Below are 15,935 nucleotides of genomic sequence, written 5' to 3'. Positions count from 1 at the left end.
AGTACTTTTCCATTGGTTGGAGTCATACCAAGCACAAAGGAGGACGGTTGTAGTTGATGAAGTTCAACCATCACAGTTCCAGGACATCACTGAAAAAGTTCATCAGCGAAGTGTCCTAGGTTAACTACCTTCAGCGGCTTTGTCAATGACCTTCCTTCCATCATAAAGTCAGAAGTGGAGATGTTCACTGTATTTACTGCACAATTTTCAGTAAAACATATAAATTTGCAACATTCTTCATTACAGTATAACTGGTAGGTACCATGAGGTTTTCATTGGCTGTGACTTTTTGCTTCCTTAAACGTTACTACTTTCAAATTTCCCTGACTGTATGGGCAGGTTTGGTTCAAATTGGCCTTTTTCTAAATATTCACTTTTCTTCGTAAAACCCAAAAGATCACGCATTTTCATGAATACCCAATGTCCCAAAGTGCTTTACAACCAGTCATTGTAAAATAGGATATGCAGCATCCAATTTGTACACAGCAAACTCCCACAAATATGATAATGACCAGAGGCTTTGCTGATGTTGATTAATTGAGGATAAATAAATTTGGGCAGCAAGGTGGCACAGTGGTTAGCACTACTGTCTCTCTGTGCCAGGGTCCTGGGTTCAATTCCAGCCTCAGGTGATTGTGTGGAGTTTGTATGTTCTCCCTGTAGCTGCATTGGTTTCCTCCGTGTGCTCTGGTTTCCCCTCTCACTCCAAAGATAAAGTTGAAGTTTATTTATTAGTCACAAGTAAAGCTTATATTAACACTGCAGTTACGTTACTGTAAAATTCTTCTAGTCGCCACATTTGGGCATCTGTTCAAGTCAGTGCGCCTAACCAGCATGTCTTTCAGAATGTGAAAAGAAACTGGAGCATCCAGAGGAAACGCTTGTCACAGCCCTCCATTCAGAAATGCACTCTTCCACTGCTACCTTCTGTCTTTTATGACCGAGCCAGTTCTGTATCCACCTTGCTAGCTCATCTCTGATCCCATGCACCTTCACCTTCTGCACCAGTTTGCCATGAGGGACCTTGTCAAAGGCCTTAATGAAGTCCATGCCAACAACATCCACTGCCCTACCCTCATCAATCATCTTTGTCACTTCCTTGAAAAACTCGATCGTTAGTGAGACATGACCTCCCCTTCCCAAAACAATGTTTCTTCTCGCTAACGCATTCACTTATTTGCAAGTGGGAATAAATCCTGTCTTGAAGAATCCTCTCCAATAATTTCCCAACTACTGACGTAAGGCCCACCAGCCTGTAATTACCTTGATTAATCTTGCTATCCTCCTTAAACAAAGGAACAACATTGATTATTTTTCTATCCTCTGGGACATCCCCTGTAGCCTAGATGTGACATCAGTCCCATACCAGCATCATTCCTTCTTAATGCCCTTTTGATAGGCTGAGTAATTCACTCAGCCCTACAAAAAGAACTGCCACCATCGTGATTTTGGATCTTCAGCCTTCTGTGGTTAATTGGATCCATAGCTAAATCTCTGATCTGTAGATACAGTGCCTTGGAATATTTTTCTGTGAAGCCCTTGGCCAAAATTTTTGTAATTGTTGAGAGCAACAATCTAAGATTGCACTACTAGAAAAATAGAAATTGTACTGGAGGATCCATTTTGTGAATGAATTTAATCCATTTTGAAATGAATTTAAGCAGGGCAACATGTCTCACTGTCAATCATTTAATCTCCTCCTGTTACAGCAAAAGGTAATTCGTTACTTCCCAACAGAGCGAGGCCAACAGATAGTACACGGACCTATCACCTTAACTCTGACAACGCAGAAAATAACTCAGACTCATGTGGAGCGGATGATTGGGCTGCAGTATCGAGATCAGAGCCTGAAACGAACAATCATTCACTTGCAGTTTACATCGTGGCCTGAGCTGTAAGTTGCTATTTGTTTGTTCGTACTCTATGCATTCATTTAATGTTTAAACTATTTAGAATTTACTAACTCCTGTAAATCATACAGATTGGTAAAAATCTCAAGGTTGACTCCTGGTCTTGTTAGGGTCCTGATCAGAATCCTCTACAATTTTTCTATTCCGGCATTTGTGTGAGGATAAGATGTTTTACTCCAGATTCAAGTCTACTGACAAACAAGGGAACTTTTATCAAAACAAACTTGATTTAGCAATACAGTTTAACTGTAACAAATGAATCAGCTTAATATTTGAACAATACTTAAATATGACCAGATACAATTCTTAAGTGCTAATCTATCTGTATTGGTTCCAGTTCAACCAGTATTCCTCTATAGACTTAAACTCCTTTTAAACATCAGTTAGCAAAAATCCAGACCTATGTACTTGTAAACAGTTTGAGAGGTTTTTGAACACCTCTAGAGAGAGCAATACACAGAGACACCTGCTTTCTGACAATCTCAAAACAGCAACCTCCATAGAGAAGGTGATCCAGTTTCCTCCCACAGCCCAAAAGATGGTTAAGTGCATTGGCCATACCAAATTCTCCCTCAGTGTACCTGAACAGGTGCTGGAATGTGGTGACTAGGAATTTTCATAGTAACTTCATTGCAGTGTTAATGTAAGCCTACTTGTGATACTAATAAATAAACTTTAGAGACAGACGCATTTTGCTTTTTTTTTTCAGAACAAGACAGTAATTGACTTTTTCAAAACACACTCTCTCCTGCAAGCTTAGCTCCATCCATTAACATATAAGTCAACCTTATCAAAACTCTACTGACCCCAAGGGAAACCTAAGTAAACACAAATACATTAACTCTGTTTAAACAAACATCCTTAGCTAAAATCAGTCATCATCCTGCATTCTCAGCATTTGAGCTGCCTGTTGCCCAAAGAAATTGGTACCTTGTAAAGCAGAGCTGAAATTTAAACATGCTTCTTACAAGAAACATGGTTACAAATACATTTTTAAAGGCAACGTATCATCAGTCTGTGGTGAGTTGCTTGATCTTAGCTGGAACGACAATTGTTTTGCGACATTTATCCATTACATCCTTCCTCCTCCTCTCTTTGGAAAATATGCACTTGGAAATGCTGGATTTGGCTCTGCTTGAGCCCCTATAGTCAGTCAATCTACACTCCATGCTCCGTACCTGGAACTTGGATAACATGCAGGAGGGCTGCTGACATCTATGAAACCAGGCTTCATCTGCATTGCACCCTTTGCATTGCAGTAATTTTGAGCTTCAACATGCTACACTGCATTGTTAATTTATTGAGGACTTGCTTTTTTGAGTTTATATTGCATATTTTAGATTTACACGTACTTTGTTTTTACTTTCTCTGTAGGGGTTTACCCGACAGTAAAAGTAATTTGCTGCGTTTTATTCAGGAAGTACATGGACATTACCTACATCAGCGTCCACTTCATACACCCATTGTGGTTCACTGCAGGTAATTTTGTTTTCTGACGTCAGAGATTAAGATTGTGTGGATATTGTATTTAAGAATTTAAATGCCTCATCTTAATGACTCCTAGAGCTTTTCAACACAGAAGGAGTACATACAGCTTGTATGTGCTGTACAGGTTCTCTAAGTACTATCAGGGTTAATCCCATTTTTCTGCCCTTTTAAATTAGGATGACACACAAGGAACGTGTGGCACTTGACTAGTAATCAAGAGACCTAGGGTATTGTTCTGGGTCTATTCAATATTGAACCAATGGACACTATAGTAACAATAGGATGTATGACAAATCTTGAAAATAAACAAGCGACCAAGAGCTGTCAATCAAGCAGCAGGTCAAGAATGCATAATGAGGTTTAGCTGAGAGCCAAGGCATTTATTTTAGTTTGAAACAGCTAACCCCAGGGAAAATATTGCTTGATTGACAGTTCTTGCATTCTGCTAATCTGTTCTATCAATTGGGCAATGTTTATTTACACAAGATAGAGGTTTCAGGTGTTTGCAATTTCAGCTGTTGATACTTTAAAGATTATTGATTGGCAGTTTATTGAGCTGTAATGAAAGTTTTTTTTAAGAAAGAATGTTATGAATGATTTTGTTTTGTTACTGTACAGTTTGTTAGTTCTATGCAGAAAGTGTCACTGTTATGCATAGATGGTATGAGAGATCGTGGGGGAGAACAGGTGGGGGCCTCAGTGGCGTGGATGAGGTTTGCATCCTGTGTGGGATGTAAGGGCTGAGGCCTGTTTTTTGTTTTGCTGTTATTATTGCTTTCAACTGGGATAAAGACGCAGAGCACTGAGGAGGGCCTTATCAACCTGCCTAGGCACTTGGCAGCCTCTGGAACTGCCTCCAAACACTTCATGGGGCAACCCAATTCCAGTTAGAGCCAATTTCCACCTCCCCGCCCTCACCTAAAACCCAGTCTTTGCTGACACATTCTCATGGAGTGGGTGAGCCAAATCGGGATATTTCCCAACACTCACTCTCATTTCTAGGATGAAAATCCAACCTGAAGTGTCAGACAAGATTACAAGCTCAGGTCTATGGGGTAGGATTTGAATCCAAAACCTTCTTGCTCAGAGGGGAGAATGTTGCCACTGAAACAAGACTGACATTGACTGAATTAACTGATTTCAATCAGGGCAGTGAAAGGTCCTGCAGTCAGCCTCAGTTTCTGGCTTAAGGTTGGGAAAATCAGTCAGTTTCCAATTTCTGTTCGCTATTCTGATCTCTTTTCTTTACAGCAAATGCATCAGATCATTGACAAAGACAACAGTGTTGCAAATCCCATTGATTTAATTGATTTTGCCATTGTTGTACCATAGTCCGAGGGATGTAATAGTGCAATATTTGTTGACAGTTTTGAGCATTAACATCCACATTGCAGTTAGTTTTTTAAAAAAAGCTTGGAAACAAAAAGCCAATATTATCATTAAAAGGTTAGCTGATTTACCAGTGTCCTCCAAGGCAAGAAACTGCCATCCATACTCCAGTCCTGCATGTACATGAATGCTGCTGAACTCAAGCAGCCGAGAAAGCCACACATTTGAATAAAAATGCTGCAAATAGCTAGGGTTTTATATTACGCAAATAGCTCCACATCTGCAAATGGTGAAAGAATCAGGAAAGAGGGCATCATCTTTAAAGTTAGAACTGGGCTATTTAGGTGATACTGTTCTTTGAGGGAAAAATTGCTCCTAATCTCTTCCCCCAATGACTGGGTGATTGAACAAGTGAAATTTTGATGATTCAGATTTTTTTGTGTGTATGTCTATCAAGGAATGTGGAACAAAGGCAAATAAGTTGAGATAGAGATCAAATACGATGTGACAAAACACTTGTTCACGCAGAGTGGTTCAGGTCTAGAATGCACCACCTGGAAATATGCTGGAGGCAGGTTCAACCCAGGCATTCAGGGCATTAGTTGATTATTTGAACAGAAACAATATACAGGGATATGGGGAACAGGCAGAGGAAGGGGTACTAAATCATGATGCTCGTTTGGAGAGAGTGCAGACACTATGGGCCAACTGGCCTCCTCCTACACTAACAGTTCTGTGATTTTTTTTTGTGTGATCAGTCATAAAATTAACTTGCATTACCTGAAATATGGAGGTCCATAGTTTCCAGGTCACACCCCAGGAATGAATTTTTAAAAAAACCTAGACAGTTAGACCTGTCCCAGTAGCTGGAATTCTTTCCTCTTCACTCCAATTAACTCTGTAAAGCAATGCCTCAATAGCTGTAATAGCCAAAGCTGAACAGGCAACTGTAATGCATTGTGCAAGTTTAATTGATTAAACACCACATGAGGCCCTGAATCAACTTTGGAAAGGAATGGGAGGATCTCTCAACCTTCGCTTGACATATGTCGGTACCCCGCCACAGACTGAATGAGGCATTTGTACGTAGCTTTTTTAGACTCTTAAATGTGATGCTGACTTTCTGTGGCTCCCATCTGATACTGATTCTTTCAGCTCTGGAGTTAGAAGAACTGGTGCTTTCTGTCTTGTCTACGCCGCTGTACAGGAAGTAGAGGCTGGTAACGGGATCCCTGACCTGTCTCAGATTGTGCGGAAAATGAGGCAGCAGAGAAAGCACATGCTTCAAGACAAGGTGAGACACCGCAGAGCATTTTCCTATGAATCAAGGTTCCTGAGAGAATACAAAATTATTTCATTCTGTTTCTGCTAACAGGATGCCAAAGTCTTCTGTTGAATATCCGAAGTTAATAGGGAGTGTTACCTATTGCAGAGTGTGAAACACCTAAGTCTAGACTGTGAGCTCTTATAAAGTTCTCCTTTTATATTTCTTTACTCTCCATACCTTTCCTCTCTTTCATTCCTTTTCCGAAGAAATTACATTTGCTAAGTACTATAGAATCCTGGAACACACTTTCTAATACTACTGTACCTAGACCACATGGACTGCAACTTTTCAAGAAAGCAGCTCACCACCACCACCTCGGGGTCAATTAGAGATGGGCAATTACTGCTGAACTAGCCAGCAAAAGCTCACAGCCCTTTAATGCATGCATTTAAAAGAAAATAGAAATGCAAACTTTGGAGGCAGTTGCTTTTGTGATCTACATTGTGGTTTATCATTTTAGCTCCATCTGAAGTTCTGCTATGAAGCCATCCTCAATCATGTGGAGTTAGTTCTACTAAGGCATGGAGTTATCACTAGCTTTTCCAGCAAAGCACCCAGCAGTTCATCTCAAAAGGTACGCGAGCATTCTTTTATTTGTAGTGTTTCATGATATTATTGAAACTACTGCAGTGACTACTTGCATTTATATGTCGTCTTCAATAACTTGTATTTACCCAGTACCATTAATGTACAAAAACATCCTAAGCTGCTTCCCAGGAAGCAGCTTAGGATAAACTAACATGATATTGAGCCATGTAGGAGATATATGGATAAAATGTCCAAGAGCTTGGTCAAAGAGGTAGGTTTTAAAGAGCCTCTGAGGAAAAGGAAGAATGGCGAGCTGTAGGGATGGAATTTCAGAGCCAGGGACCCAGGAAGCTGAAAGCTCAGTCATCAGTGGTAACGTGTAAAATATCCCAAGGTGTTTCACAGGATCATTATCAAAATATTTTGCCATCAAGCAACATAAGGTGTTAGGATTGGGGACCAAAAGCTTGATCAGAACTAGGTTTGAAGCAGCACCAAAAGGGGATATTGGCAGGGAGGAAATTTCAGAGCGTAGGACCTAACAACTGAATACATGGCTGGCAATACTGAGTGCGGAAAATTGGAGGTGTGCAAAATTGGAGATGTGCAAGAGACTAAAATTAAAGGAGTTTGGAGTTTAGGGCTGAAGGAGGTGATCAGGTTGGGTGGAGAAGGGAATGTGAAGAAGAATTTTAATGAGTGAGTTGGGGTCAAATCAGTGATAGAACTTTGAAATTCTGAAACCTGATCACAATTTTTCTCCAACATCCGTCCACTTCGGGGATAAAGGAATTAGGTTGAGGGACAGTAATCAATCTGCTTCCATCAAGTGAGTTAGTAACTTTAAGTATTTTAATGAACGTTGGCAGCCTTTGATTTAATTTACTTTCCAAACACGCTGGGTTTCTCTGGCCTCAGGCAACCTCAGTAAAAAGTCTGACAACACCAGGTTTAAGTCCAACCGATTTATTTGATAGTAAACTCACTAGCTTTTGAGGGTTCCCTCTTTGTCAGGTGAATGGAGAGTTCTGGCCTCTGACAGAGCATATAAAGCACAGACAGTTTACAGATTACTGATTAGAATGCCATTCTAATCTAATTCTAATCAGTAATCTGTAAACTGTCTGTGCTTTATATGCTCTGTCAGAGGTCAGAACTCTCCATTCACCTGACGAAGAGGGAACCCTCAAGCTGGTGAGTTTACTATCAAATAAATCGGTTGGACTTAAACCTGGTGTTGTCAGACTTTTTACTGTGTTTACCCCAGTCCAACGCCGGCATACCCACATCAGGCAACCTAACAGCTAAAGGGAGGCGAAGATTGCTTTCAGAGAAGTTATTAAACAGCTGCTTGGGGATGTGGTGTGATGAGGATTAGGAGTTGACCCCATTTCCCCTTCCAGAAGCATTTCTCTCAAATTTCTTGCTCTTTCTTCCTTGAAGTTGCACTAACTTCTGCACTCGATTCATTTTCTGAATCTCAAAACTGTTAAACTACTTTCTTTCTCGCTTCTTCTCCCAATCTGCAGGTTTCTAAAACCTACATTTGGTATCACTATTCCCTGATTTGCCTATTCTCTATGAATTTACTCGCCAGCACTGTGGATCATCAGAGCTTCTTTGGGAGAAGTTAACATTGTTTTTATTACATTAGAAGGAAAAAGCTCTCTAACAGAAGTGCACTCTTCACACAAAAACAAAGTGCTGGAAGATTTGAAGAGTGGCAGCATCAGTGGAGAGAAACAGAGATAACATTTCAACTCCAATATGACTTCTCCATTACTTCATATTCTTAACATGAACTCTGTTTCTCCCGGCATGGATGCTATCAGACTTGCTGAGTTCATCCAGCCCTTTCTGATCTTATTTGAGATTTCCAGAATCCGCTGTATTTTCCTTTTATTTTAGCGTTTTCTCTCTAGTTGATTCACGTTTATTTTCTGCCCTGTAGGTTTATACTCGTCAGGAGTCTCAGGACTTGGTACTTGGAGGTGATTTGCCAATTAGCTCCATCCAGGCCACGATTGCAAAACTCAGCATTAAGACAACTGCTGGGACCATGGGAGATGGCAAACTGAACTCTCTGCCTACATTTGACCCCAGCTTTGGTATGTGGTCTGATTCTCAGACTGCTACCGTACCATTGCCTACAGATAATCTTCTACAGCAGGATCTTATGGTTGAGGTTACCAGTGCGGTGACAGAAACAACCACGCCATCACAAATTACACCGTCAAGTCAATCATTGGCTGCAGAAACAGACAACATGACCTTGGAGACATGCGATTCAACCCAAGAGCTAGATAAGATGAAAGTGAGCCTCGGGAATCACGCAGTCACTTCTCAGCCAGCCACCACCAACCATGTTATGGGCACAGACAGCAAGGCCACCTCATTGGATCTTTTAGCATCCTTGACTGCAGAGGCCTTCACCTTAGACACCAATCCTCGGAACAGGCAGAAAATCAGCAAACATAACTTCTTGCAGCCCCAGGACGGCCAGGGCCTTCAGGCTACTCACACCAGCGAAGACCCTCTGAACCTTCTGGATCCATTGTGGACTCTGAACAAAACATGATCAATTGGTCTAAGAAAAACATCTCGAAGGATAATGGACCGAGTCCTTGGGATTTGGAGGATACGTTTTCTTAAAGAAGGGCAGGACAATAAAGTTTGGTCAGCCTTTATTTGGAATTCGCACAATAGCGACACAGTAAAATTGCAAGCTAGTTGCATGTAAACTGGAAAGAACAGTGCCCACTCGTGTCATAACCAAATGCTGAATGTACAAAGATTAGGAATTGCCCATTCCTTTCAAACCTAGTGTTGGTACAGATGGTAGGTAAATTCATGCTTACTTGCTTGAATATAATTAAACCATCTCTTCCCCACTGAATGGGCCAAAATATTATTTCCAACTGTTGACATTTGTTAACCTATTGACACGGAAGGAGCTTTGGTATGTTGAGACTAACTTTTGCTCAGGATGTGCTTCAGACATCCTATGCAGGAATTTTTAAAAATCCTCTGGAAAGCTCGCATGTCCTCCTTTTTGGCCTTGGGAAGTTGTTCCACTCTGTTTATTCATGTTGTTTGTGTGGTGTGTGTTTGACCTATAATCCTAATCCAGACATGCTTTGTGACAGTTTTGCCCATTACTTCTAGAATTGGTCCTTATTGATGCAGATTTCTTCCCTTGAGTCTCCATACTGTATGTCCTCCCCATTACTTGGAATGGTTGTTTTGGCTGCACTGGCAATTGACTCTGCTGTCCAGTAGATTTTCAGTAACTGGTTTTGTTCAGGAGCTTTGTTAGATGACACACTTCATTTATTTCCCCCTCATTTTCTCACATACTCTTCCTGAAGGCACTGATCCATCCTCTGTTGTGGTTCCATGGTTACTGGTCATTCTACACTACCTTCCCCAATCCTGTCTCCCTCCTGTGTTGAACCTAGACGGTGAGTATCTGCAGTCAACTTAACTAAGGGAATTGGATGTGACCGTTTCTGCTGGAGTGGTGCTTTCCAATTTACGGGCTTGCAGTTTCATACCTGTCCTGTGCACTGGGTCAGTAATGCTGTTGCTTCTGACTGTCACCAGCTCTGCCCCACAATCAGGCATTTTTAAGGGGGTGTGAAACAGATCAAAGGCAGGAACAGTTTTAGTTCACCCCATGTGCACAGTTACTGTTGTATTTTGAAAGCTTACCAGGGACTTTCTCTGATATTAGGGAATGATCCCTGCTGACCAGCTCAATGTTGTGGAGGTGGCCTACAAACTCAGCTCTTCCAGATGAGTGGGCGTCGGATAGTTCCCTAAATCAGTGATCCATCTTCCAACATCATTGGAAGGTGCAGGATCTTCCAGCCTCGTTCTAATGTCCAGGTGAATAGATAGTTTGCTGTCAGATAATCTTTTAGTAGGGATGTTTGTTGCTGCCAGGAATCTCTTCTGGCTTCAGCACCGACTCCCCACTGCCTCAGCCTGTGTTCAATTTCACTTTCTACTTGTGTCAACAGGTTAGTCTAACTGAGGAACCACCATAGTGCCACTGCATTTGTCAATCCTGCCACCCTTGGAAAGAGGCTCACTGACTAATGAATGGCTTCTGTCATTTTTCTCTTTTTTGACCCAGCATTATATGACAGATGTATTAAAGTGCTGAGTTTGGTAGTTAGTGTGGAATACTGCTTTAAGTGGTGTACAATTTTCTTCCTCATTCAAAACAAATTTAGAAAAATTTTTATTTTATGTTAGAAAAATAAATAGCCTTCAGTATTGTGAACTACCAAAATTGATTAATTTAAATGAGATCAGTGGCTGGAGTTTTAAAATGTGCTATCAAGTGTCATTAGGAAGTCTGCAGTAATTCACTTTAATGACTTGCACTTCTGAGTTACTTTGCCAGATACTTTGTATGTTGTTCTGAACATGACTATAAATTGGCTATCAGCTGGGAAGTGAGGAGGAAGAGGTCTGGAGGACATGGGAATTGTGACTTAGGTAGGTAGTTGCTATTCTATAATTGGCAGTGGAGCTAGTACGTAATTTTTCCCTGATCCAATCAAAACATTTAGAGCATTATAGAAGCAATATCATTACACTAAATTATACCACTAATAATGGGCCCAAATCCACTTTCTGACCAAGTGACTGGATAATGCATTAGAATTGCTTAGCCCTTCCAGTTTTGCAAAGCTAACTTTCAATCCTCTTGCTATTTCTTCAGCTGTCCAGCAGATGGTAGTCTGCGAACAAAGCTTTCACCCTCCTTGTTTGATGGACATTGAAACACTTTTAAAGGACAACTAAAATGAGCACAATTTTGATTTGTATTTTCTGCCGTGGATTGCCATTGCACACAATCACAAACATAATACAGTGAATGGTCTCACTTCTACCTCTGTCATACATTTGTGTATATAACTTATTCTGTTTCTGAAATATCCATCATCCCATCCCAACCCAACTTGTGCCTCTCTGTCAGAATTAAGGGAGTCCTGTCTTGATGGAACATTTGTATTGTGTATAATACTGCTTTACTTTGATCTTTTACTGTAGTGTGGGTTTCTGCTTTCATGGTCACTGTTCTCAGTAAACACACAAGCAGTGCAAATGTTGAAACACTAACTAGATGTGTGTGTTAATATTTCATAGCTGAAAATTGGAAGCAGAATGAGAAGTAATTTGAGTACTTTACCTTTAGCCAATGTCCATTTTAAATGTAGGTAGCACACTTCTTGATTTGCAGAAAAATGTACAAAAATAAAACATTGACAATTAGTGTATACACCTCCAGATCTGAATTTAGTTCAGAAATGAAAAACATATTTATGTATTTCATAGTAACACAGCGGTTAGCACTGCTGCCTCATAGTGCCAGGGACCCTGGTTCGGTTCTGGCCTGAGGTAACTGTGGAATCTGCATGTTATTCCCTATGTCTGTGTGGGTTTCCTTGGGGTACTCTGATTTCCTCCCACACTTCAAAGATGTGTGCATTAGGTTGAGTGGCCAACTAAATTGACCAAGTGTCAGGGAGATTAGTGGGGTGAATGCGTAGGGTTACGGGGAAAGGGCCTAGGCTGGAATTACTGTCAGTGCAGGCTTGGATGGGCTGAATGGCCTCCTTTTGCACTGTAGGGATTCTGTGCTACTCAAAAAAGACCCAAAGGTTTTGGTCTGCAATGAATTACATGCAAAACATACTGAAACAATAACAGAAAATGCTGTAAACATTCTGGAGAATGGCCAGCAAATGTGGAAAGAAGTATATATACACACATCTGAAATATTAATATTTCTGCACAGATGTTTCTATTTCAGATTTCATAAATCTGTAGGTTTTTTATTTTTATTTCTGCAGTTGCTATGGACAAATTAGCCATGTTGCACAAATATAGATTTCATGTAATATTTCAAAAACTCCTAACTACAGAGAGTTAGGGCATGAAGCAGATGCAGTACATTTTAGCCAATCTTTTTGACCTATTGGTTGTATTTGAAATATCATTGTAAGGATTTAAATCAGTAGTTCAACAAAGTGCAATTCTTTATAAATCAAGGCCGTCTGAGATTTTTGTCCTTTGCTTGCATTGGCCCATGCAAGAACCTCAGGGCTATATAAAACTTAGATGGATAATCACTGACATGGATCTCAAGCCGATGCTATGATCAGACCTTGATTTTCTGATTCACTTTTTTCACCAATAAGTCTATGCCAAGAATGGCTTGTTCTAAGCCTCTTGGACAAAATTAACCCATGAGTCAGATATACAAGGACAAAACGATTGTACGATGAAGAATTGAAGGACCATAGTCCCAGGCCTTGGAATCAGTACATTGCTCTCTTCCCACCCTTCAAAACTTTGTATTTTAATTTCTCTAAGTTTATCTGCCTATGTAATTAAAAAAAAGCCAAAGATTTCAGATACCAAGTTTGCCAAGATTTGCAGTAAAATGGCATTTTTTTATTTCCAAAAGTGCCTAGACTTTTTAAACACTGTCAAATTACTTGGAGAGCAAAGGATCATGATGTCTTAAATTGGCTTTCCAAGTCTGCAACTGAATTAGCTATTCATGGATGGTCCAACAGTATATATTGTAGAACAGATTGAAACTATGTATGTATGAAGTCGAGGAAGATGGAAAAGTTTCTTTATTGTCTGTGTTAATTTGGATCGCAGATGGGATACAGCAGACACGAATCTTAATGAATCAGTTTTTTTGATGTGTTTTCTTTGTTGCCTTGTTTCAGCCAGTAACTGTGAGCTGTGAATTAATTCTATGGGTGAACTGACCTGATAACTGCAAGTGAGTAGTTACAAATTAATATTTCTGTTGTGTCTCAAGGCTCTGTATTCAATCTGGAATACAAGTGGGGTTGTGATAAAGTCTGGTGGTGGTGGAAGTGTGGGGTGTGGAGATAGGGTGAAAATGTTCTTACTGGGTCCACTTAAAATGTGAAAAAAAACCTCAGGGCCATTAGAAAATTTGCCTTTCTAAACTTGGGTTGCATCTGGAGAGAATAATTTCAACTGTGTAACTGCAGAATGGATGTAGGTCTGTTGTTGATGGTAGCTGCAGGAACAAATTGATGTATCACACGCAAAAAAGTGTTTTAGTGCAACATTTAATGTTTAGGTCAAGTGAAATTTTTCCTATGGAGAATTGATATGGGAACAAGTAATGCCTCATTTCAAGGCACACACCAGATGCGATGGTGCTGATGGCTTCAACTGGGAGAGTATATTTGTCACTTGTTTTTTTTAGATTAATCAGCAAGTCTACGTTAAAATGACACTGGATACAAGAATAGTGGATGCAACTGATACGTGCTAACTGATTTTACGATATGCTTATATTACGCCAGTGTAGCTTGTGCCAAAAGACAAATGTAAATTCCAACTGTCTAAAATCATTTGGGAAGGATGTGGAGGAGAAACTTACACTGCTGTCTGCAATTGTGTATAGAACCTGCCCTGAAACCACAGTGTCACAAGCTTGCCAGATTGCAGGCTGACAGGAACAGATTCTGACTATATCCTCTCTGCTTTTTCTCCTGTCAGCCCCTGAATAGGAGCTACAATAATAGGAGACCCCTGATATATCAATTTCTTTTCCCACAGGAACTTGACAGTCTGGTTTGTGCTTGCCTTTCTTAAACTGTACTGTCATTTTGTTGGCAAGCAATTCGAATTTGAGCTGATTCCAAAAGTTGGGGCAGGAGAAAATGCTGCAACCTTGGATGAATCAATTTGAACTAACTGCTGACCTTGTTTCAGTGGTTGATGCAGGTTCAGGGATATCTGCCTGGTCTAGTCTGGCCAAATACCAGTGAATTTTTAGGTTATTTGTGGGTGCACAGTCTCAACCATTTGAACTCTTGATTGGGATGGATGTTGTGTAACAGAGGAAACTTGCACCTGAACCCAGCATCTAAACTGGCTCCTGTACTGCAAACTGGCAGCTCTCTCTTTTAAAATTGCTCTTTAGACCTTGTCAACTTTGTATTGTCATGAGTCATGCATCTTAGTTTTATGCAAAGCAAGTCCTATGTCATTACTAACCAGTCATATGAGGAATCTTTATTAATTGGTTTAATTTTAGTTTTAAAAAAACTGCTATTCTGAAAATTCCTTTGTTTACAGGTCTTAACTATTTTCCTTGAATCCTTGTTCTTTTGTACACAGTAATCCTGTTCATTACCATTAAAATTACAGTAGTGAGTGGCAATTTGTGATTCACTCTTAGTTTAGCATATTGAGATGGGGTTGTTGGGTCTTTAAGACTCTTGCATGTGTACATTATCCAATAACAAACACTAAATTTCAATGGTACATTCCACTGTAACATAACTGTGCTATAAATAACTATTTGAATAATGTGTGTCTGGTTATTTCAGCTATGTGCATCCATACATGTTTGCTGCCATACATCCATGGTACTCTATATGGTAATTTGTCCAATGGGTCTTTCTGTATACTCGAATAGCAGCATTAACAGCTGCTATCTGGTAATCTGAATTGTTGCTATTTCCATCAGTAATTCAGTGCTGTACACCATAATGTTACCTTACTGAGCACACAATGTAGGAGGGATCAAATATGAAGCAGTGTAGAAAGTTGTTTGGGTCATGTATAAGAATGTATTGTCTCTTTTTTGGGTTTAAATTGAGAAAGCCTCTGTCTTTACAGTGTATATCTCATGCCTTTATTGTGATATACTGAGTCTACAAGGTGGTTCTGTAGTAATTAAGCAGTGTACCAAATTTAAAGCAAGTAAATCTAAGCCACCTGAATCAAGAAAGGCCTCAGCCATTTCAAGTAGGATGGAATGGAGAAAAATAACTGCTTCTTACATGATATCAGGAGATGCCAAAATTACAGCAATGAAATAATAAGTACAGCCACAATAATAATAGAACTGTGGCTAGGAATTTATACACAGCAGTGAAATGTTATGTTGCTTGAGGATGCCTTTGTCTCCTGCTAATACAGCCAATATAATGGCTGTATTCTCCCCAAAAAAATTAAATGTCAAATTTGCATAAAAATGGAGTGAGTAGAACCTACTGGTTTTTCAGCAGGCATTACAAATGAATCTCCCATACTCTGCAGGTCCTTTTCCCACCTGGGAGGCCACTGTGCCTGCAGTGAGATTAGCACATGGCACCTGTCTGCTGGCCTTGATTGCCAGCCCCATGACACCTGCAGCATTGGCTCTCACCACCCACAGCATGCTAACTGGTGCCATGAGCTGGACACTCTGCAGACTACTAACCACCCAACCCTGCCACAGCAACCTCTGCAAGACATGCTGGATCACTGACACTGTACCTGGGAGATGGTGT

At 40.3% G+C, this 15,935-nt stretch overlaps 1 protein-coding gene across 1 annotated transcript in view; it reads left to right on the top strand.

The window, feature by feature from the left end:
* Window positions 1–15,585, top strand: part of ptpn23a (protein tyrosine phosphatase, non-receptor type 23, a) — a 95,900-nt gene extending 80,315 nt beyond the window's left edge. The window contains exons 21-25 of the mRNA XM_080194530.1: window positions 1,710–1,894; window positions 3,285–3,389; window positions 5,883–6,021; window positions 6,515–6,628; window positions 8,534–15,585. Of these exons, the coding sequence (XP_080050656.1) occupies window positions 1,710–1,894; window positions 3,285–3,389; window positions 5,883–6,021; window positions 6,515–6,628; window positions 8,534–9,160 (1,170 nt within the window). The 3' untranslated portion in view covers window positions 9,161–15,585. The remainder of the gene's footprint in view (window positions 1–1,709; window positions 1,895–3,284; window positions 3,390–5,882; window positions 6,022–6,514; window positions 6,629–8,533) is intronic.
* Window positions 15,586–15,935: the final 350 nt, after the last annotated feature.

Source organism: Carcharhinus amblyrhynchos, chromosome 8 (assembly GCF_965287045.1).
Source record: "Carcharhinus amblyrhynchos chromosome 8, sCarAmb.v2.hapA, whole genome shotgun sequence".
In the NCBI taxonomy this organism is placed as follows: Eukaryota; Metazoa; Chordata; class Chondrichthyes; order Carcharhiniformes; family Carcharhinidae; genus Carcharhinus; species Carcharhinus amblyrhynchos.
Note: the sequence above shows the minus strand (reverse complement) of the source record. Positions and strands in the feature narration are given on the sequence as shown.